This window comes from Artemia franciscana, chromosome 19 (assembly GCF_032884065.1).
Source record: "Artemia franciscana chromosome 19, ASM3288406v1, whole genome shotgun sequence".
Lineage (NCBI taxonomy): Eukaryota > Metazoa > Arthropoda > Branchiopoda > Anostraca > Artemiidae > Artemia > Artemia franciscana.
In genome coordinates, this window is record NC_088881.1 from 24,274,642 (window position 1) to 24,296,528 (window position 21,887).

The 21,887-nt window shown below is 34.9% G+C and overlaps 1 protein-coding gene across 2 annotated transcripts in view; it reads left to right on the forward strand.

The window, feature by feature from the left end:
• The first annotated feature begins 354 nt into the window (after positions 1–354).
• Positions 355–21,887, forward strand: part of LOC136039457 (sodium/potassium/calcium exchanger Nckx30C-like) — a 119,109-nt gene continuing 97,576 nt past the window's right edge. Inside the window, exon 1 of one of the 2 annotated variants that reach the window (XM_065723221.1) lies at positions 355–1,405. In XM_065723221.1, the coding sequence (XP_065579293.1) occupies positions 404–1,405 (1,002 nt within the window). In that variant the 5' untranslated portion in view covers positions 355–403. The remainder of the gene's footprint in view (positions 1,406–21,887) is intronic. The other variant, XM_065723222.1, reaches the window with a different exon arrangement.

Genomic DNA, 21,887 nt, shown 5'->3' on the forward strand with positions numbered 1-21,887 from the left:
GCCTCTTATTCGATTTGCACTATGTCCAGTCATTTTATATAGCCTAGAACTTTAAATTGAACTTATTTTGACATTTATTTTGCCCAATGTATTTTGATTTAGGAAAAAAAGAAAAACTCGCCCATTTTTTCAAATTTCTCTAATTTGAATTTTTTTGATAGATGCCAATAGCATCTCCTTGGGAAAAAATATTTAAATCGATCGGTTTCTAACAAGAACGAGAGTGACATGATTACTGGATTTTCAAGCGACTGCGCCTCCCCTTTTCTTCGATTTAGATAGCTTGAGGGACAAATTTCCTTCAAAGAGAACAGTTCTTTTGCTTTAGCAGTGAATTCCAGTGAACTATGGAAAGGATGTCCTTTAAAAATGTTCGTACTACTAAAGTAAACAGATAATAATCATGCTGATCAAAAAGCGCAAATCCGTACATATTGCGGATCTTTGCATGAATGACCCTGGCTTTCTTACTGCTCTTATAGGAACCTTTTTTGTTTATATCATTGCTTTATGCTCATTCTTGAACTTGAATAAAACACTTTCTAAGTCTTCTGTTGGAGTAGAACAAGAGGCCTTTAATAATGGAATTATGCATCAAAAGCCGCAAAATGAGCCCACCATACGGGAGTTTGATATTTTTGAAAGACATATGGATGCCCAAAGCTACAAAGGTCCCATGGAGGATTTAATATTAGAGAAAATGCTTGGCAAACCTTTAGGATATGAGGATGAGCAAAACATTTATTATAGGGGTCTAATCCCTGGACGAAGAGTAATTAGGTCGTCAGACGAAATAGTAAATAAAAACGAATCTGTGAAAGACCCACTCTTTCCTGCCGATTTCTTTACACTAGAACAACGAAAACAAGGTGCTGTGATATTTCATATTCTTGGAGTCATATATATGTTCATCGCACTGGCCATTGTTTGCGATGAATTTTTTGTACCATCTCTTGAGGTAATCATTGAAAGATTTGGAATTCCAGATGACGTTGCTGGTGCCACATTTATGGCGGCTGGTGGTTCAGCACCAGAGCTTTTTACGAGCGTCATTGGGGTGTTTGTTTCATTTGATGATGTTGGCATAGGTACCATTGTGGGCTCAGCAGTTTTTAACATTTTATTTGTGATTGGAATGTGTGCTTTATTCAGTCGAACGGTGTTAACCTTAACGTGGTGGCCCCTATTCAGAGACTGTACATTTTATAGCATTGCCTTGGTTACTTTAGTAGGATTTTTTCTAGACAATTATATATATTGGTGGGAAGCTCTGTTACTCCTTGGAATTTATGCTACTTATGTCACTTTTATGAAGTTTAACGCCACTTTTGAAAGAGCAGTAAAACGAGTCATATACAAGAACAAAATCCCTCGGATAAGCAGTGCTGATGCATTGGTGAGTCATGTAAGTCTTTTTCTTTCGTTTCCTCCCTATTTTAGTTCAGATTTTCACTGTCCCTTTTAATTTACTTTAACACCTTGCAGAAGCTTTATTTTAACATAAAATATATTAAATCCAGAAGCAAAAAAGTAAAAAAAGCCGGAGAATTACATTAGTTAGATTTGTTTTTGTTTTTAAAGTAACGATTAATGCTCCTTGGTTGTAGTAATCTTGCTGATCTTACGTGTGTTCTTTGAATACTATGTTTCTTCATGCTTGTGTTTATGTTACATACACGGAAGGTATATCACTTGTTTCTCGCAATATAAGGTTTTCTTACTCTTATCTCCTTCAGTAAAACTTTTGTATTTTTAGGCATTTACTTTTTAGTTTTATGTCTAAGATTTTTATCCGGATGAATTAGTAGTTTGAAATAGAAATTTGATTCTTGTGCAGAAGTTTTTATCTAATATATATATATACATATATATATATATATATATATATATCTATATATATATATATATATATATATATATATATATATATATATATATATATATATATATATATATATATATCTATATATATATAAAAATAAGTTGTCTGTCTGTGTGTCTGTCTGTGGATCAGGTGACGTCATGTTTCTGTGTTGACTGACGTCATGAAATTAGTTGTCGTCATTTTTGCTTTGACGGTGACGTCATTCAAGATATTTAAGACATATGTTCACGTAGAAATCTATTAATGTTTAAGTTTACAATGACTGATGAACTTACCATGGCAAAAGCCGATGAAGATGCTCAAAAAGTCTATGCCAAAAAACTTGCTGCTGATAGAGAAAGTCAGAAAAGAAAGCGTGCCGAGGAATCAAAAGAACAGCAAGGAAACAGGCTTGAGGCTGATAGAGAAAGAAAGAACAGAAAGCGTGCCGAGGAATCAAAAGAACAGCAAGGAAACAGGCTTGAGGCTGATAGAGAAAGAAAGAACAGAAAGCGTGCCGAGGAATCAAAAGAACAGCAAGGAAACAGGCTTGAGGCTGATAGAGAAAAAAAGAACAGAAAGCGTGCCGAGGAACTACCAGAGCAACGCGGAAGCAGACTTGCTGCTAAAAGAGAAAGTGAAAAAAGAAGGCGTGCCGAGGAATTACAAGAACAGCAAGAAATCAGGCTTGCTGCTGATAGAGAAAGTAAGAAAAGAAAGCGTGCCGAGGAATCACAAGAACAGCAAGAAATCAGGCTTGCTGCTGATAGAGAAAGTAAGAAAAGAAAGCGTGCCGAGGAATCAGAGCAACCTGAAAGTTATCGCCTGGCATTCAGGTACAACCCAGTCGATGATTATAGCTTGAGTAGATGTGTTCAAATCGGGACAATGTCTAAAATTTGTCCCTATTGCAAGGCCTTGAAATTCAATGGTGAAACAATGGGAATGTGTTGCGCCTCAGGAAAAGTTAAACTTCCTCTATTGGCTGCACCACCAGAGCCATTGAAGACGAATGAATGCTTGCCTGAAAAATTCTAATTTATGGGCACACGTAAAAATATTAAAATTAACTACAAATATGCGTGTCCGATTGCAAAACGATGACTCTGGTCAAACATTTTCAGATCAATTGCTGACAATTGGAAACGGAAAGCTCCCAGTAGACTCAATTTCAGGACGTAAACAACTACCTGCTGATTTCTGTAATTTAGTGACGTCCAAAAATGAATTGATTGAAAAAGTATTTCCGAATATTCTAAAAAATTATAAAAATAATAAATGGCTAAGTGAAAGAGCGATTCTCGCACCCAAAAATATAGACGTCCACGAAATCAACAATATTGTTTTGACCAAGATTCGAGACCAGGCAGTCCTTTACAAGTCAGTCGACACAGTTTTGGAACCAAATGAAGCGGTTAATTATCCATCTGAATTTTTAAATTCCATAGATCCTTCAGGCTTTCCACCACACGTGCTACAACTAAAAATAGGCGTACCAATAATACTTTTAAGAAATATCAACCCACCAAAGCTTTGCAATGGCACGCGACTTGCCGTAAAAAAAACAATGGAAAACCTAATAGAGGCCACAATCTTGACAGGGCCTTATGAGGGTGAGGCTGTTCTTATCCCTCGCATTCCCATGATTCCAACGGATCTGCTTTTTCAATTTAAAAGATTGCAATTCCCAATTCGATTAGTATTTGCAATCACCATTAACAAAGCTCAAGGTCAATCATTAGAAAAATGTGGTATAGATCTTAATACTGATTGTTTTTCCCATGGACAATTGTACGTTGCATGTTCGAGGGTCGGTAAACCTGACAATGCATTTATATGCAGCGACAATTGGACAGCGAAGAATGTTGTATATTCGCAAGTTTTACGCAGTTAATTTGTATTGTATCTATCTATCTATCTATCTATATAAAAACGAGTTGTGTGGATGCATGTTTGTTTGTTTGTAAAAAGAGCGTTTGCATATGATGTCATTATTAGTACATACGGCTTTGTATGTGCACAGACAATGGGAAAGCCAAGAATGTTGTTTATTCGCAATTTTTACGTAGTTTGAAACACATATATAAATCTATCTATATTCACAGGTGGGACACAGGGACACAACTACAATGGCGCATAACTAATATGACGCGTAACGACTTACGCGCGCGGGGGAGCTTGGGGGGGCGCGAAGCGCCCCACCAACTAGGTGTTGGGGTGGCGCGAAGCGCCACCCTAACAGCTAGTATATATATATATATATATATATATATATATATATATATATATATATATATATATATATATATATATATATATATATATATATATATATATATATATATATATATATATATATATATATATATATATATATATATATATATATATATATATATATATATATATATATATATATATATATATCTTCTATATATATAAAAATAAGTTGTCTGTCTGTGGATCTGTGGATCAGGTGACGTCATGTTTCTGTGTCGGCTGACGTCATGAAATTAGTTGTCGTCATTTTTGTTATGACGATGCTTAGTATATTGTAAAACACATTAATTTGGTTAATAATATACCATTTAAAACACCAAAATGAACATGCTGGAGTAGTCATTCGGTGAGAGAGGGTGTCAGAACGGAGAATGAAGGTCCCAGGTTCAAATCCTGGTTAGGCTAAAAAAGGTAAAAAACTAAAAACTAAAAAAAAAACTGAAAAAACTAAAAAAGGCAAAAACTACAAAAAAAACTAAAAACTAATAAAAAAAAATAAAAAGGCTAAAAAACTAAAAAAACTAAAAAAAGGTAAAAAACTAAAAAAACTAAATACTAAAAAAAAAACTAAAAAAAAGGAAAAAACTGAAAAATAGAAGAGAAAAAGAAAACTAATAAAATTAAGAATAAAAATAAAAAAGATAAAAACTAAAAAAAAAGTAAAAAGAAAAAACGAAAAAAAACTAAAAAAGCTAAAAAAAAAGTTAAAAACCAATAAAAAACTAAAAAGGAAAAAAACTAAAAAAAATTTTCATCTAAAAAACTAAAAAAAACTAAAAAAGGTAAGAACTAAAAAAGAAAAAAATAAATGACGACACTCAAAGAGAAAGCGACCGGGACAAAAGGAATGTTCGATTAGCAATCAACAAAGCACCGGGACACAGGGAGTATAAATGACGACCAGGACATAAGTAAAAAAAAAAAACTAAAAAAACTAAAAAGAAGGTAAAAACTACAAAAAAACTAAAAAGAAAAAAAAACTAAAAACTAATAAAAAAACTAAAAAATCTAAATATCTAAATAAACTAAAAAAGAAAAAAATAAAAAAGGAAAAAAATAAAGGAGAAAAACAAAACTAAAAAACGAATGTATATACAGACCGGGACACCGGGATACAAATGACGACCGGGACACAGGGAATATAAATGACCATACATAAGCCATAATGACCAGGACATAAGTAAAAAATATAAATGACGACCGGGACACAGGGACACAACTACAACGGGGACGCCGGGGGGCACAGGGGGATATAAATGACGACCGGGACACCGGGACAGGGAATGTTCGATTAGCAATCACCATCAACAAAGCTCAAGGGCAATCATTAGAATCATGAGGTATAGATCTGAATACGGATTGTTTTCCCATGGACCATTATATGTTGCATGTTCAAGAGTCGGTAAACCTGACAATCTATTTATATGCACAGACAATGGGACAGCAAAGAATGTTGTATATTCGCAAGTTTTACGTAGTTAAAAACATATATATAACTAGCTGTTGGGGTGGCGCTTCGCGCCACCCCAACACCTAGTTGGTGGGGGCGCTTCGCGCCCCCCCCAAGCCCCCCCGCGCGCGTAAGTCGTTACGCGCCATAATAGTTACGCGCCATTGTAGTTGTGTCCCTATGTCCCACCTGTGAATATAGATATATATATATATATATGGTTTTAACTACGTAAAACTTGCGAATATACAACATTCTTTGCTGTCCCATTGTCTTTGCATATAAATAGATTGTCAGGTTTACCGACTCTTGAACATGCAACATATAATGGTCCATGGGAAAACAATCTGTATTCAGATCTATACCTCATGATTCTAATGATTGCCCTTGAGCTTTGTTGATGGTGATTGCTAATCGACCATTCCCTGTCCCGGTGTCCCGGTCGTCATTTACATCCCCCTGTTTCCCCCGGTGTCCCCGTTGTAGTTGTGTCCCTGTGTCCCGGTCGTCATTTATATTCCCTGTGTCCCGGGTCCCGGTCATCATTTGTATCCCGGTGTCCCGGTCTGTATATACATTCGTTTTTTAGTTTTGTTTTTCTCCTTTATTTTTTTCCTTTTTTTTTCTTTTTTAGCTTATTTAGATTTTTAGATTTTTTAGTTTTTTTTATTAGTTTTTAGTTTTTATTTCTTTTTAGTTTTTTTGTCCCGGTCGTCATTTATATCCCCCTGTTTCCCCCGGTGTCCCCGTTGTAGTTGTGTCCCTGTGTCCTGGTCGTTATTTATATTCCCTGTGTCCCGGTCGTCATTTGTATCCCGGTGTACATGTCCTGGTCGCTTTCTCTTTGAGTGTCGTCATTTATTAGTTTTTTCCTTTTTTTTTAGTTTTTTATTGGTTTTTACCTTTATTTTAGCTTATTTTTCAGTTTTTTCCTTTTTTTTAGTTTTTTTTATTTTTTATTTTTTTTATTTTTTATTTTTTTTAGTTTTTTACCTTTTTTTAGTTTTTTTAGTTTTTTTAGTTTTTTAGCTTTTTTACTTTTTTTTATTAGTTTTTAGTTTTTTTTTGTAGTTTTTGCCTTTTTTTAGTTTTTTCACTTTTTTTTTTAGTTTTTTATTGGTTTTTACCTTTATAGTTTTTTTAGTTTTTTAGCTTTTTTATTTTTTTTATTAGTTTTTAGTTTTTTTTGTAGTTTTTGCCTTTTTTTAGTTTTTTCAGTTTTGACGTCACCTAATCCAGTTTTTTCAGGTGACGTCACCTGACACATCCATCCATCCATCCACAGACAGACAACTTATTTTTATATATATAGATATATCTATCTATATTCACAGGTGGGACATAGGGACACAACTACAATGGCGCGTAACTAATATGGCGCGTAACGGCTTACGCGCGCGGGGGGGCTTGGGGGGGGGTGCGAAGCGCCCCCACCAACTATGTGTTGGGGTGGCGCGAAGCGCCACCCCAACAGCTAGTATATATATATATATATATATATATATATATATATATATATATATATATATATATATATATATATATATCAGAAGCCCCTCGGCTCCACCGCCAGGTCCTGGCACTTGCCACGTGGCATGCATCTATGTATGGATTCTCACTGTCGCTTGCTTTCTAAACGCAGACAATTTTAGCCTTGAATTGATGTCTTGACGTCCAAATGGAACTTAAATTATAAGTAGTACCTTTGTATTTTTTTTTTTTTTATTGGACCTTTAACTTTTGCCTCGTCTTGTATTTTTTTTATTCTGAAAGACATATCGTCGAACCTTTGTTTCTTTTAAGTGTTCAGGTGATGAGACAAAAACTTCTTCTTTTGTCTCGGCTTGTCTTTCTTCATTCTGCTTGATATATTGGCGAAGCTTTGTTTGTTTTCACTGTTCAGGTGGTGGGACAAAAACTTCTTCTTTTGTCTCAGCTTGTCTTTTATCATTATTAAGGACATATTACCGAACCATTGCTTCTTTCAGTTTCAGGTGGTGGGATAGAAACTTCTTTATCTTCCAACGATTTATCTAATCCAGGCTTTTGATTTCCAAAGGTATGATAGGCATTGATGCCCTTATTCATATCAAAATTCGAAACCTAATAATCAAACGCTATCATTTTCAATTTGCTTAGTTCATTTTACCGCGGCTTGGATTTCATCAATATTAATCGATATGGCTGAGCCTTTGTATTTGTAACAAAGGTATGGTAGACATTGATGACCTTATCCATGTCAAAATTTCAAACCCGAACATTATCGCTATCTTCTTCAATTTTGACACGTTTTGAATCTCGCTGTCTAAGTTGATTTTCATTGAATTGCTCACATGCTTGGTATTGCATGTCTTCGAACCGCATATGTCTGCTCTTCCTTTTCATTGTTGACATGCCGCCACTGTTCTTTTAACCGCATGTGTTTTTTCTCTTCATTTTCATTTTTGACTAGCTCACATGCTTGGTTTCACATGTCTTCTAGTCATGTGTGTCTTTCCTCTTCATTTTCATTTTTGACTCGCTTGCTTCTTCGGTGTCGCACGTCTTCTAAGCGTGTGTTTCTTTGCTCTTCATTTCGTTTTTGACACATTGTAGTTTGACAACTGTAGTTTTAGCATATCTTCTAACCGACCATATTTCCGCTCTTTATTTTCATTTTTGACACGTTGTTGGATTTTAATTACTTAAGACAATTTAGAAATGGCTTCTGCTTTAGCTGCTCGTATTAGTGGTCGCAATTGATGGTCCAGATTGTCAATTTTTACATCTTACCGCGTTTGAAAGTTCAGGCGTTGGTTCCGAGGAATCATCGTTTATAGTAGGGCCTTCCAAAGACATTACGTCATATAAATAATTGATGCATTTGAAATGCAACAATCTTATTTATGCTATGCATGACATAATTTAAGGAAAATATAGAAAGGAGGGAAATAGGCCGGTACTTTGAAGGATCACTCTTGCTACCACCTTTGTGGATGACGGTTATACGCGCGGACCTTCAGTGCCTGAGGGAAAACTCCTTGTCCAAACAACCTATTAATTAATTTTGTTAGCGGAGTCACTATCGCTGGGAGAATAGATTTGACTACTCGAGAGGGTACTAATTCAGGTCGTGAAGAAGGTGGTCCCCTTAAATTAAAAATTGTCCAAGAAACCTCTGTCTCACTTATCTGTTCGAGCACAAAAGATTTGTGGCAAGAAGGATCCAAATATCTAGTAAAATCACTATTAGATCTTGATTCAGATACAGAATTAGCTGTCAAACGACCAATTGAAGCGAACTTCGATATAAATTCCCACTTTGTTTCTACGTATTTATCAATATCCTTTCTGTCTAGCCTAAACTTTGTTGGTAATGGTAGAGGCGAATGACCAGGCTTAACAACGGAATTTACAATCATCCATGTTTTTTATATCTTTACGAAACTCTGAAACTTTTCTACGATATTAATCTGTTCTGACCTAACATGTTGCTGACTTAAATGTATTTCGATTCTCTTTGAAACGATGAGGTTGCTCAGGTGTAGGATAATTCTTGTAAGCTTTCTAAAGATAAGCTTTTCGCTTAAGACACTTTACCAATCCAGGAGTAATCAACGGACACAATTAGGCTGACTTCTTGGAATCATTTTTCTTCTGGTCATGTAGATATACCTCAGCGTAAGTGTCCTTGATCGCCCCATAAAATTCTTCAAACACATAATTTACGGGTATATCAAAATCATCCACAAATTCCCATGATACTTCCGATAGTTTTGACCAAAGGTTCGAGAGCTGCTCTTCCTTTGTGAGAAAATGCTGCCATTGAACAATTCATTTAGAAGGACGGGTGTTCAACACATGAAACTTAAAGCATACAGGAAAATGGTCTGATATATCATAAATGACCAACTTAGGCTAGCCAAATCTGTTTATCATAATTTTAATTAATTTTTAAATATTGATATAAATACTCAATTGCCCAATCCCGAAAAGCATTATTTTCTTCCCACTTTCAGAAAGTTTTGAAGAATTTTGATATAATATAGTTTTATCACGTGTTGAAAGCTTAAGAAATCATAAAGTAACCATAATATATTAAAGGGGGCTCACATCCATCCAAGTAGATTTTATTTTCATATACAAATCAATGTCGTGCAATTTCACAAATTTTAAATTTCTTAAACCAAAAGGTTATTTGAGCCTCAGTCATTCCCAGAAAATATTTCGAACACAAGTCAAAATATGCTGTTTGGAGCATATGCTAGTCAAAAAGAGAAAAAAAATGTAACACTTCTCGTATAATACAAGAATGACCATTTTCAAGGAATGTTTTGTGGCCTTCTAAGCTTAACGGTCCACTGCCTCCAGAAAGAAAGCTGTCTTTTGTACCCAAAGCATGTTTTTCCCATAAAATATAGAAAATATTGTAGGCTGTGCCAACTTAGTATTTCCTTTATCGGTAGATAAAATCCATTTTGTAAGACAATTTTCTTTTTTAAATAGCCTCCGTTGGAAAATACTGGCTATAAATAAAAGAAATTATTACCATGTCACTTTTACATATTTCAATGCAAGATTTATAATATTTTGTAGCAAGTGTAAACTTGATTTAGTTTCCTCCTTTTTAGCAGCCCACAAGTAAAGTAGTGATCCGAATCAGAAGTTAAATAGACGTAAAATTTTGAAATTAAAACATATACCAAAAGAATTTGTCTTAATACTAATGTCCAACATTTGAAATTAATGAATTTCAAATATATCTGTGAAAATTACTGCGATGAGATAATTTTCGTAAGTTTAAAAGAGAGAGGAAACGTTCCCAAAAAAGAATCTGATCCCAGAATCTGAGAAAAGGGTCTGATGACTCAGAAACTTCTCAATTATCAAACAGCTCGTGGTAACGACTCGACCCGGGTCATTACCCGGCTCAATAGTAAATGACCCGGAGCGACCCGGCTCAATAGTAAACGAAACTCTAAAAAACGGAATTTTGATGCTATAAGATACATCAAAAGAATCAGATTTTCATTTAAATATATAATTTTTATCAAATTTAGTCTTTGTCATCAAAAGTTATAAGCCTGAGAAAATTTGCCTTATTTTGGAAAATAGGGGGAAACACCCCCTAAAAGTCGTAGAATCTTAACAAAAATCACACCATCGTATTCAGCTTATCAGAGAACCATCTAGCAACGATTTCAAGCTCCTATATACAAAAATGTGGAATTTCGTATTTTTTGTCAGAAGACAGATCACGGGTGCGTGTTTATTTGTTGTTTTTTTTCCCAGGGTTCATCGTATCGACCAAGTGGTCCTAAAATGTTGCAAGAGGGCTCATTCTAATGAAAATGAAAAGTTTTAGTGCTCTTTTTAAGTGACAAAAAATTGGAGGGTACCTAGGCCCCCTCCCACGCTCATTTGTTTCCCAAAGTTAACGGATCAAAATTTTGAGATTGCCATTTTGTTCCGCATAGTCCAAAACCATAATAACTCTGTCTTTGGGGATGATTTACTCCCCCACAGGTCCTGGGGGAGGGGCTAAAAGTTACAAACTTTGACCAGTGTTTACATACAGTAATGGTTATTGGGAAGTGTACAGACGTTTTCAGGGTTTTTTTTTGTTTGGGGGTGGGGTTGAGGGGAGGGGGTAATGTGGGAGGATCTTTTCCTGGAGAAATATGTCATGGGGGAAGAGAAATTCAACGAAAAGGGCGCGGGATTTTCTAGCATTACTATACAAAAAAAACAATGAAAAAATAAACATGAAAAAGTTTTTTCAATTGAAAGTAATGAGAAGCATTAAAACTTAAAACGAACAGAGGTTATTACGCTATGAGGGATTCTAAAAATATTTTAGCACAAAGAGCGAGGTATTTAGGAGGAGATAAATACCTTGCTCTTTATGCTAAAGTATTTTTAGCAATTTCAACTATTTATTCTACGGCCTTTCTGATTCAGGAGTCATTCTTAAAGAATTGGGACAAAACTTAAGATTTAGCGTAAAGAGTGAGGTATTAACGAGGGGACAAACCCCCTCATATGCATAATAAAAATATAAGAATATAAAAGTTTGTTACGTAAGTTAATTCTTAAGTTACATATATTTTTCAAACAGTTCGTGGTAACGAACTGTAGTAAGGAGCGACCCGGCTCAATAGTAACAGAAACTCTAAAAAACGGAATTTTGACACCAATAGTTACAGCAAAAGAATCGCATTTTAATGCTGATTTCAAATATATAAGCTTCATCACGTTTAGTCTTACCCATCAGAAGTTACGAGCCTGAGAAAATTTGCCCTATTTTAGAAAATAGGGGGAAACACCCTCTAAAAGCCATAGAATCTTTACGGAAATCACATCATCAGATTCAACGTATCAGAGAACCCTATTGTTCAAGTTCCAAGCTCTTATCTACAAAAATGTGGAATTTTGTATTTTTTGCCAGAAGACTAATCACGGATGCGTGTTTATTATTTTTTTTTCCAGGGGTGATTGTATCGTCCCAGTGGTCCTAGAATTTCACGAGAGGGCTCATTCGAACGGAAATGAAAAGATCTAGTGCCCTTTTTAAGTGACCAAAAGAACTGGAGGGCACCTAGGCCCCCTCCCACGCTCATTTTTTCCCAAAGTCGTCGAATCAAAAGTCTGAGATAGCCATTGTATTCATCATAGTCGAAAAACCTTATAACTATGTCTTTGGGGACGACTTACTCCCCCACAGTCCCCGTGGGAGGGGCTGCAAGTTACAAATTTTTTACCAGTGTTTGCATATAGTAATGGTTTTTGGGGAGTGTACAGACGTTTTCAGGGGAATTTTTTGGTTGGGAGGGGGGTTGAGAAGAGGGGGTTATGTGGGGGATACTTTCCATGGAGGAATTTGTCATGGGGGAAGAAGATTTCCATAAAGGGGGCGTAGCATTTTCTAGCATTATTTAAAAAAATAGTGACAAAATAAATATGAAAAAGTTTTTTCAACTGAAAGTAAGGAGTAGCGTTAAAAATTAAAACGAACAGAAAATATTACGCATGTAAGGGGTTCACCTCCTCCTAATACCTCAGTGTTTATGCTAAAGCTTTTTTAGTAATTTCAACTATTTATTCTACGGCCTTTGTGATTCAGGGGACAATATTTAAGCTTTAGTGTGAAGAGCGAGGTATTGACGTGTGGGTGAACCCTCTCATATACATAATAAAAACGTACGAATATAGAAGTTTGTTACGTAAGCTAATTCGTAAGTTACATATATCTCTTACTAATGAAAACCTTCGTAAATTCTAGTTGCCTTTTTAAGTACCCAAAAAATTGGAGGGCAACTTGGCCTCCTCTCCCTCCTTTTTTCGCAAAGTCATTCGATCAAAACTATGGGAAAGCCATTTAGCCAAATAAATAAATATGCAAATTTCGCTTTAATTATTCATCTAAGGAGAGCCGAAATCAAAACATGGATTAACTAAAAAACGTTCCAACGCCCCGCCCTCTTCTTCCTCTTCAACGCCCCGCTCTTTACGCTAAAGTTTTTACTGTTTAAAGAGGTAGAGTTAAGAGAAAGATTCAAACTTTAGCGTAAAGAGCGGGGCGTTGAAGAGGAAAAGCCCCTTTCATATACGGGGTAATTACTGTTTGTTTTAAGTTTTACTGTTGCTCCTTACTTTCAGTTAAAAAAACTTGTTTTTTTATTTAATTACTAATAAAAACGTTCTTTAAAAATTAAAAGTTCTAGTTGCCTTTTTAAGTAACCGAAAAATTGGAGGGCAACTAGGCCTCCTTCCCCACCCCTTATCTCTCAAAATCGTCTGATCAAAACTAAGAGAAAGCCATTTAGCCAAAAAAAGAACTAATATGCAAATTTCATTTTAATAATTTATGTGCGGAGAGCCAAAATCAAACATGCATTAATTCAAAAACGTTAAGATATTAAATAAAAAAAAAACTAGTTTTTAAATTGAAAGTAAGGAGCGACATTAAAACTTAAAACGAATAGAAATTACTCCGTATAGTTTTTAAAACAATTAAAAACTTTAGCGTAAAGATCGAGGGATTGTGGAGGGGACAACCTATTTAATATACGGAGTAATTTCTGCTCGTTTTAAGTTTTAATGTCGCTCCTTACTTTCCGTTTTTTTTTTTTAATTACGGGATAATACGAGTGTGGTAATTACAGAGCAATAAGCTTGGCTTCTTTTTACTTGATTAAGTAAAAAAAAACCAGTTTTTTCAAGTGAAAGTAAGGAGCGACATTAAAACTTAAAACCAACAGAAATTACTCCGTATATGAAAGGGACTGTTCCCTCCTAAGCGCCCTGCTCTTTTCGCTAAAGTTTGACTCTTTCTCACAGCTCTACTTTGTAAAACAATCAAAAACAAACTTTAGCGTGAAGAGTGAGGCGTTTAGGAGGTAACAGCCAGTTACAGTTAGGAGGAGGAACAGGAATAATTTCTGTTCGTTTTAAGTTTTAATGTCGCTCCTTACCTTCATTTCAAAAAACTTGTTTTTTTTATTTAATTTCTGAAAGTTTTTGAATTAATGCATGTCTAATTTTGGCTCTCCGTACATAAATTATTAAAATGAAATTTGCATATTAATTCTTTTTTTGGCTAAATGGCTTTCTCTTAGTTTTGATCAGACGATTTTGAGAAATAAGGGGTGGGGAAGGAGGCCTAGTTGTCCTCCAATTTTTCGGTTACTTAAAAAGGCAACTAGATCTTTTAATTTTTAACGAACGTTTTTATTAGTAAAAAAAAAATACGCAACTTAAGAATTAACTTACGTAACAAACTTTTATATTCTTATATTTTTGATTATAGGCCTATATATGAGGGGGTTGGTCCCCTCGTTAATACCTCGCTCTTCACACTAAATCTTGTTTTGTCCCAATTCTTTAAGAATGACCCCTGAATCAGAAAGGCCGTAGAATAAATAGTTGAAATTACTTAAAAAATTTTTAGCATAAAGAGTGAAGTATTTATCTCCTCCTAAATACCTCGCTCTTTATGCTAAAGTATTTTTAGAACCCTTCATATACGTAATAATCTCTGTTCGTTTTAAGCTTTGATGCTTCTCGTTACTTTCAATTGAAAAAACTTTTTCATGTTTATTTTTTCATTGTTTGTTTTTTTATAGTAATGCTAGAAAGTCCTGCGCCCTTTTGATTGAATTTCTCTTCCCCCATTAAATATTCCTCCAAGAAAAGATCCTCCCATATAGCCCCCTCCCCTGAACCCCACACCCAAACCAAAAAAAATCCCCCTGATAACGTCGGTACACTTCCCAGTAACCATTACTGTATGTAAACATTGGCCAAAGTTTGTAACTTGCAGCCCCTCTCCTAGGGACTGTGGGGGGTAAGTCATCCCCAAAGACATAGTTACTATGGTTTTAGACTATGCGGAACAAAATGGATATCTCAAAATTTCGATCCGTTGACTTTGGTAAAAAATGAGCTTGGGAGGGGGCCTAGTGGCCCTCCAATTTTTTTGGTCACTTAAAAAGGGCACTAGAACTTTTCATTTCCGTTAGAATGAGCTCTCTTGCGACATTCTAGGACCACTTGGTCAATACGATGACCCCTGGGGAAAAAAAACAAAAAAACAAATAAACACGCACCCGTGATTTGTCTTCTGGTAAAAAATACGAAATTCCACATTTTTGTAGATTGGACCTTGAAATTTTTTCTATAGGGTTCTCTGATACGCTGAATCCGATGGTGCGATTTTCGTTAAGATCCTATGACTTTTAGGGGGTGTTACCCCCTATTTTCTAAAATAAGGCAAATTTTCTCAGGCTCGTAACTTCTGATGACAAAGACTAAATTTGATGAAACTTATATATTTAAAATCAGCATAAAAATCTGATTCTTTTCATATATCTTTTAGCATCTAAATTCCGTTTTTTAGAGTTTCGTTTACTATTGAGCCGGGTCGCTCCTTACTACAGTTCGTTACCACGAACTGTTTGATTTGAACTAAGTTTCATCACTCAACGCACAATGTTATTGCAGATTTTCATATTTCAAACCTCAGTAGCCTGTTTTTGCTTTTCTGAGAAACTATGATCATGTGAGATACACGCTATGGCTTTGGGTAATACAATGATTTATAATTGTAAACGTTACCAGCTAGTTTCCTCAGGAGTCTGCACATCTAACAATTTTTCACTTTGAATTTTTTGATCGGAAAATATCCTCATTTTCTTTTATTTTGATGATAGGCAATTGGCTGCCACAACTCTCTTTTCTCTTGGGAATAGTTTCCGCTAGAAAATATCAGAAATAATAAGAAGAAAATATCGTCAAGTCGCAAAAGGAGTAGGGAAATATGATTTTACATAGGAGAGGACTCTTATTGAATAACAATTTTGTAGCAGAACCATGCCGAGTATTTTTATTTGGACAAGGAGATGAAAGGGCATTTCGAACCTTTGGAAGGAGCCCTTTTGTTCTTAAGCTGAAGACTCAAACTTCTGCTTTTTCGTGTGTTTTTTGCAGTTAGTTCTCACTTTTGATATAATACTGATTTATTTTGTAACAATGTCATAGACAAATATGATTAAATTTATGTAGGATTAAATCTTCTATATGGCAGTTTATTTCTGTTGTTTTCAAGAAAACAAATTTAGTTTAGTTTTATTTAAAAGAAACTCTTCGGGATGGTCTATCTCTTTGAGTGGCCCAAGTTTATAACGGCGCTAATTAATTTTGAAGAATACTATCTCCCAAAAGGGTGCGTCCTGGTAATTCATTTTTCTTTTCTCCACTTCCGCAAGACTTATCTCATGAGGTCAAACACAGAGCTCTTAAGGGTGGACAGCCATCCTTAGAAAGCAATAATGCAGACATGGGAAAAAGAGAAAGAAAGGACAAATGGGTGGTCAGAACTAGCCAAGGGGCTATAGACTAAAGGATTTGGTAAACATAGCATCTCAAATAACTGTCTTAAAAGCAGAATTTTATAGAGAATAAATTGTCTATTCTGCAGTATTAACCAAAAACTGTATCGAAAAAAAAAATCATAACAGAAAAAAATTACTGATATAAATATTTCAGTAATAATATATTTTGTTCTGTTTTCATGGTCTTCTTGTTCCATTAAATCTTTTATTTTTAAATGCAATAAGAACTAACCATTAAAACAACATTCTGAGGTAAAAATTTACAATTTATAAAATAGTCCATTTAAGTCTAATTAACCGGCAAATAATAGCAAGATAAGTGATACAAGATCCGGTCCAGTGAATATTGACTGAAGTGACACCCAAGCAAGCTAGTGATTGCAGAAGGTTAACAATCATCGAGTGGTATTACCGCATAGGGCCTACTAGTTGAACTAGTCAAACCCCAAACAACAACAACAACAAAATCTGGCAATGGCAATCTAAATTCCTTAACAAACACAAAAATTTTTTAAATATGTTTCTGACATCCCTTTTAGTTATACTGCTTCAATTCGTCATTCTTAGGTGTTTGCTTCCCTTCAGTGCTGTATAGCATAGAAACTTACAGTATAGAATAGTAAAAAAGTGGTAATTAAATTTACTTCATTCCTTCCAAGCGAATAAAAAATTGACCATTAAATAAATTGCCAGTGGTATCAATTATCTATATTTTAGCCGTCTTTAGCGTCACTCGAGCGTTGATCCCCCATATTTTCTATCTTTACTAGAAGACTACAAGTTTAGGTAAGCGATCCTTTTCGAAGATTAAATTAATAAAAAGAAGTTTTTTCGACTGAAAGTAAGGAGCAACATTAAAATTTAAAACAAACAAATATTATCACAATTATTTAGGAGATTAGCCCCTCCTCAACGCCTCGCTTTTTACGCTAAAGTCTATAGTACTTTAAAAAAAGCTTTCTATTGTTTTAATTAAGCAATCCTTGTGTTTCAGGAGTCGTCCTTAAGGAATTGGGACAAAATTCAAACTTTATCGCATTGAGCGAGGTGTTGAGGAGGGGACAATCCCCTTCATACACGCAATAATTTCTGTAACTTGTTTTTTTAAATATAATTTCTCATCGTTTTTAAGTAACGCCAGGAAATCTGGCCCAACTCGAAGGACAAATTCCCCTCCCCACAGAAATATCCTCTAGACAATTCAATTATGCGGAAAATTTAGCCCAGAAAATTACCCTTCAGAATTCCACGCGTAAAATTGAGACGGAAAAGAGAAAGCAAGACATTTAAAAGATATTTTGTATAGGAATTCTGGCAAATTACCCCAGTGTATAATCTCCCCTGACAGGCTAACCCCTGGAAACTTCCTTCCCCCTAGAAATTTCCCTTTGGAAAACCCCCAGCAAAAATATCTCCCCCCCACCCGAAAATTTATACATACTTCACACTAACAAATACTATTTGTAGGAAACTGGCACATTTTGTAACTTAAAGACCTCTACCCTGGGGCTGTTGTGGTGGTCATGTTATATCTAAAGGCATAGTTATTGGGTCTTTCAACTATGATGAGTAAAATGGATTACTCAAAATCTTGATCGGACAACTTTGGGAAAAAACGGCGGGGGAGGGGGCCAGATTGCCCTCCAATCTTTTTAGTCACTTAAAAGGGCATTAGAACTTTTAATTTACGCTTGATTGAACCCTCTCGTGATATTCTAGGACCAATTGGTTGATACAATCACTCATTAGAAAAGCAAAAAAAATAAAAAAAATAAAAACGTACCCGTGATCTTTCTTGTGTCAAAGAACACAAAATTCCACTTTTTTGCAGAAAGGAGCTTGAAATTACTACAGTAAGCTTTTCTGATATACTGAATCTGATGGTGGGATTTCCTTTAAGATACTATTACTTTTAGGGGTCTTTCTCCCTTTTTCCGAAAATCAGGCAAATTTTCTCAGGCTCGTAGCCTTTAATCGGTTATACTAAACTTAAGGAAACTTATATATTTAAAATCACCAAAATAAGCCAATTATTTTGATAAATCTATAAGTATAAAAACTACACGTTTTAGAGTTTCGGTTACTATTCATCTGGGTCGCTCCTTACTTACAGTTCGTTACTATAAACGGTCTGATGAAACTTGTATGTGTGACATTAGATAGTAATAATAAGTGTTGTCATAATGTGTTGCAGAAACTGAACTTCAAATATCAATAAGCATTTTTAAAATGATTTATAAGTCATTAACTTAGACCATCTAGTTGCCCTCCAATTTCTAGTTACTTAAAAAGGCAACTAGAACTTTTTATTTTTTTACGAACGTTTTTATTAGCAATAAATATACTTAACTTACGATTTAACTTACGTAGCGAACTTCTATATTTGTATATTTTTGTTACGTATATGAGGGGGTTCGCCCCATTGTCGATACTTTGCTCTTTACACTAAACCTTGAATTTTGTCCCAATTCTTTAAGATTTTAATCACAAAGACAGTAGAATAAATAGTTGAAATTACTAATAATGCTTTAGCGTAAAGACCGAAGTATTGAGAAGAAGACAAACCCCTTTGTATGCGTAGTAATTTTTGTTCATTTAAAGTTCTAATCTTACTTCCAGCTGAAAAAAAAACTTTTTTATTTATTTTCTCATTGTTTTCTTTTAAATAATAATAGAAAAACCTGTGCCCCCTCCATGGAATTTCCGTCATGATAATCACCTCCATTGAAAGATCCTTCTACTTAGCCTCCTCCTCTTCCTGATCTCCCCCTTACGCGAAAAAGTCCCCCTGAAAACATCTGTACACTTTCCAATAACCATTGCCATATGTAAAGTTTGTAACTTGTAGCCCCTCCCTAGGGACTTTGGGTGATTAGGCCTCCCCAAAGACATAGTTATCAATTTTTTCGACCATACTGAACAAAATGGCATTCTCAAAAATTTTTATTTGGTGATTTTGGGAAACAAATGAGAACGGGAGGGGGCCTAGGTGCCCTCCAATTTTTTCATCACTTAAAAAGGGCGCTAGAACTTTAATTTTCGTTAAAATGAAGGACCATTGGGTCGTTACGATCACTCCTGGCGAAAGAACAAAACAAAAAAACAACAGCAAATAAACACGCATCCGTGATCTGTCTTCTGGCAAAAAATAAAATTCCACTTTTTTGTAAATCGTAGCTTGAAACTTCTACATATGGGTTCTCTGATGCGCTGATGCTGATGGTTGTGATTTTTTAAAAGGCTCTATGACTTTTAGAGGGTTTTTTGCCCTATTTTCGAAAATAAGGCAAATTTTCTCAGGCTCGAAAATTTTTAATGGGTAAGACTAAACTCGATGAAACGTATATATTTAAAGTCAGCACAAAAATACAATTATTTTGATGTAACTACTGATATCAAAATTCCATTTTTTAGAGTTTCGGTTACTATTGTGCCGGGTCGCTCCTTACTACAGTTTGTTACCACGGACTGTTTGATTTTCCTGACCCAAATATCCATAAAAATTAACTGTTTCAAAAATGCACATGTTGTGCTCCGTGTTTTTGGCGAGATTTTGAAGCACCCAATTGCCATTTGGGGATATTCGGCCATATTAAAAGTAATGTATAAAAGACCAAATTTGTGACTTAACCAATCACTTGGTTTGAATGTAATATGTATTGGACCAGTGTCAGATATAAGGCTATTAGACCAGTTAATCTAGTCGTACAGCAAGGCTCATAGATCAAGCTGTAATTGAAGTCACTTGCAATATAAGCTCATTCCTCCTATTTTAAGATTAATTTTACTTACTGTGTGAAGCCCCCCTCCCCCCACACGGCGGGGAGACGATCCCTGGAGTGACTTTTGACACATTAAAATGGCCTTCATTTGTTCAAATAAAAACCCAGATGACCGTTCAATATAATATGCAGACAAAAACATGCAGTTAGGACAGCTGGTAAACAATTAAAATATAAAAATAAAACATGACAGACAAATTTCTAGCAAAAATTTCAGGATGAAAGATCGCATTCACATACACTGAAACTTTTTCGTATTTTAAGTCTACCAGCACCTTTTGAGGGAATGAGTAAGGCCTTAGCAGGGAATAAAACTATTTTTTGTTGCCCTTAACCATGAGAATAAAAGATTTAAGGCCGAACTGGCCAGCCATGACAAAACAAACAGGGAAAAATCTTAAAGCGAAGAACAGGAGAATAAAAGATCTAAAGCCGAACTGGCAAGCCACGGCAAAACAAACAGGGAAAAACCTCAAAGTGAAGAACAAAACAAGGATTCAACGGCCAGTAGAAGGGAAGGAAAAAACAAAAGATCAAGCAATCAAAAAATAATCAGTAAAATCTAAAATTAGAATATAAAAATAAAATTTAATACTCAAAATAAACAAAAAAAAGAAACCAATAAATATGTATGTTCTATTAATACCCCACTGAAACACCACAGAGCATTTATATCAGCAATTATGAGTGATTCTCGTGAGTCCACGAAAGCAACTGGTATTGTTTTGTTTCTTATTTTTTTATTGTTTCTAAATTTAGATTTTATAGATTATCTTAGATTTTATATATACTACATTAACTAGTTTTTTCTATATTTAGCAATAACAACTGCCTAGTTTCATACATGCGAAATAGATGTCGTTAAGTCCGTCTTTTTTCTTGCTTTCAACTGGCCAAAAACCTGTTGTTTTTTTCTTCATTTTGGGATTTTTCTATCTTTGTTTTATCAATAAAGAAAATTACCAAAAAATAATAATAATAAAAAAAAACAACCAACAGTAAGATAGGCCAGGTCCCTAAGCCTTTCAGATGGCTGGACTGTGGAACTGAAAAAGGCTCATCTTCGTGAAATATCAGTCCTTTTGAGCTTTGCCATATATAGTTTACTTTTTAAAACCAAATCCTTTCGAAGATTTTTGCACAAAAAGCTTGTAGTGAATTACTGATTCGGCTGTCCTTGATTTTCTAGCGTTTATAATTTCCTAGAAGGTGGATTAGAAATTGGATGGAGTGAACTTCTATTCAAAAGTGAAAATACACGTCTTCAACCCTGGTGGGATTATTCAAGACACCTCAACAAAGTATCTGAAGTTACTCCTAATAAGTCAAAAATAACCCAGTCGTGAGGTAGTCTGTTGAACGCGTGTCCTGAGGAACTCAACACAGACAACGCTGTTCTGCACAGTTCTCAGAAACGACACTGTTAGAATTTCTTGTATACGATGGACCTTCCAAGATTAGTCCTTGTTCAGAATAAACCTAGTCTCCCAATGATGGGGAGTGAGCCTTACCCAATTTTATCAATATTAAACGTGTGCGGGATTTAAGTACAAGAAAAAGCAATTTCAGATGAAGGTGAAGAGTAATGTTAAAATATAAAACGGTTGGAAATTGCCAAACCTTTGAGGGTTTGGTCAAAT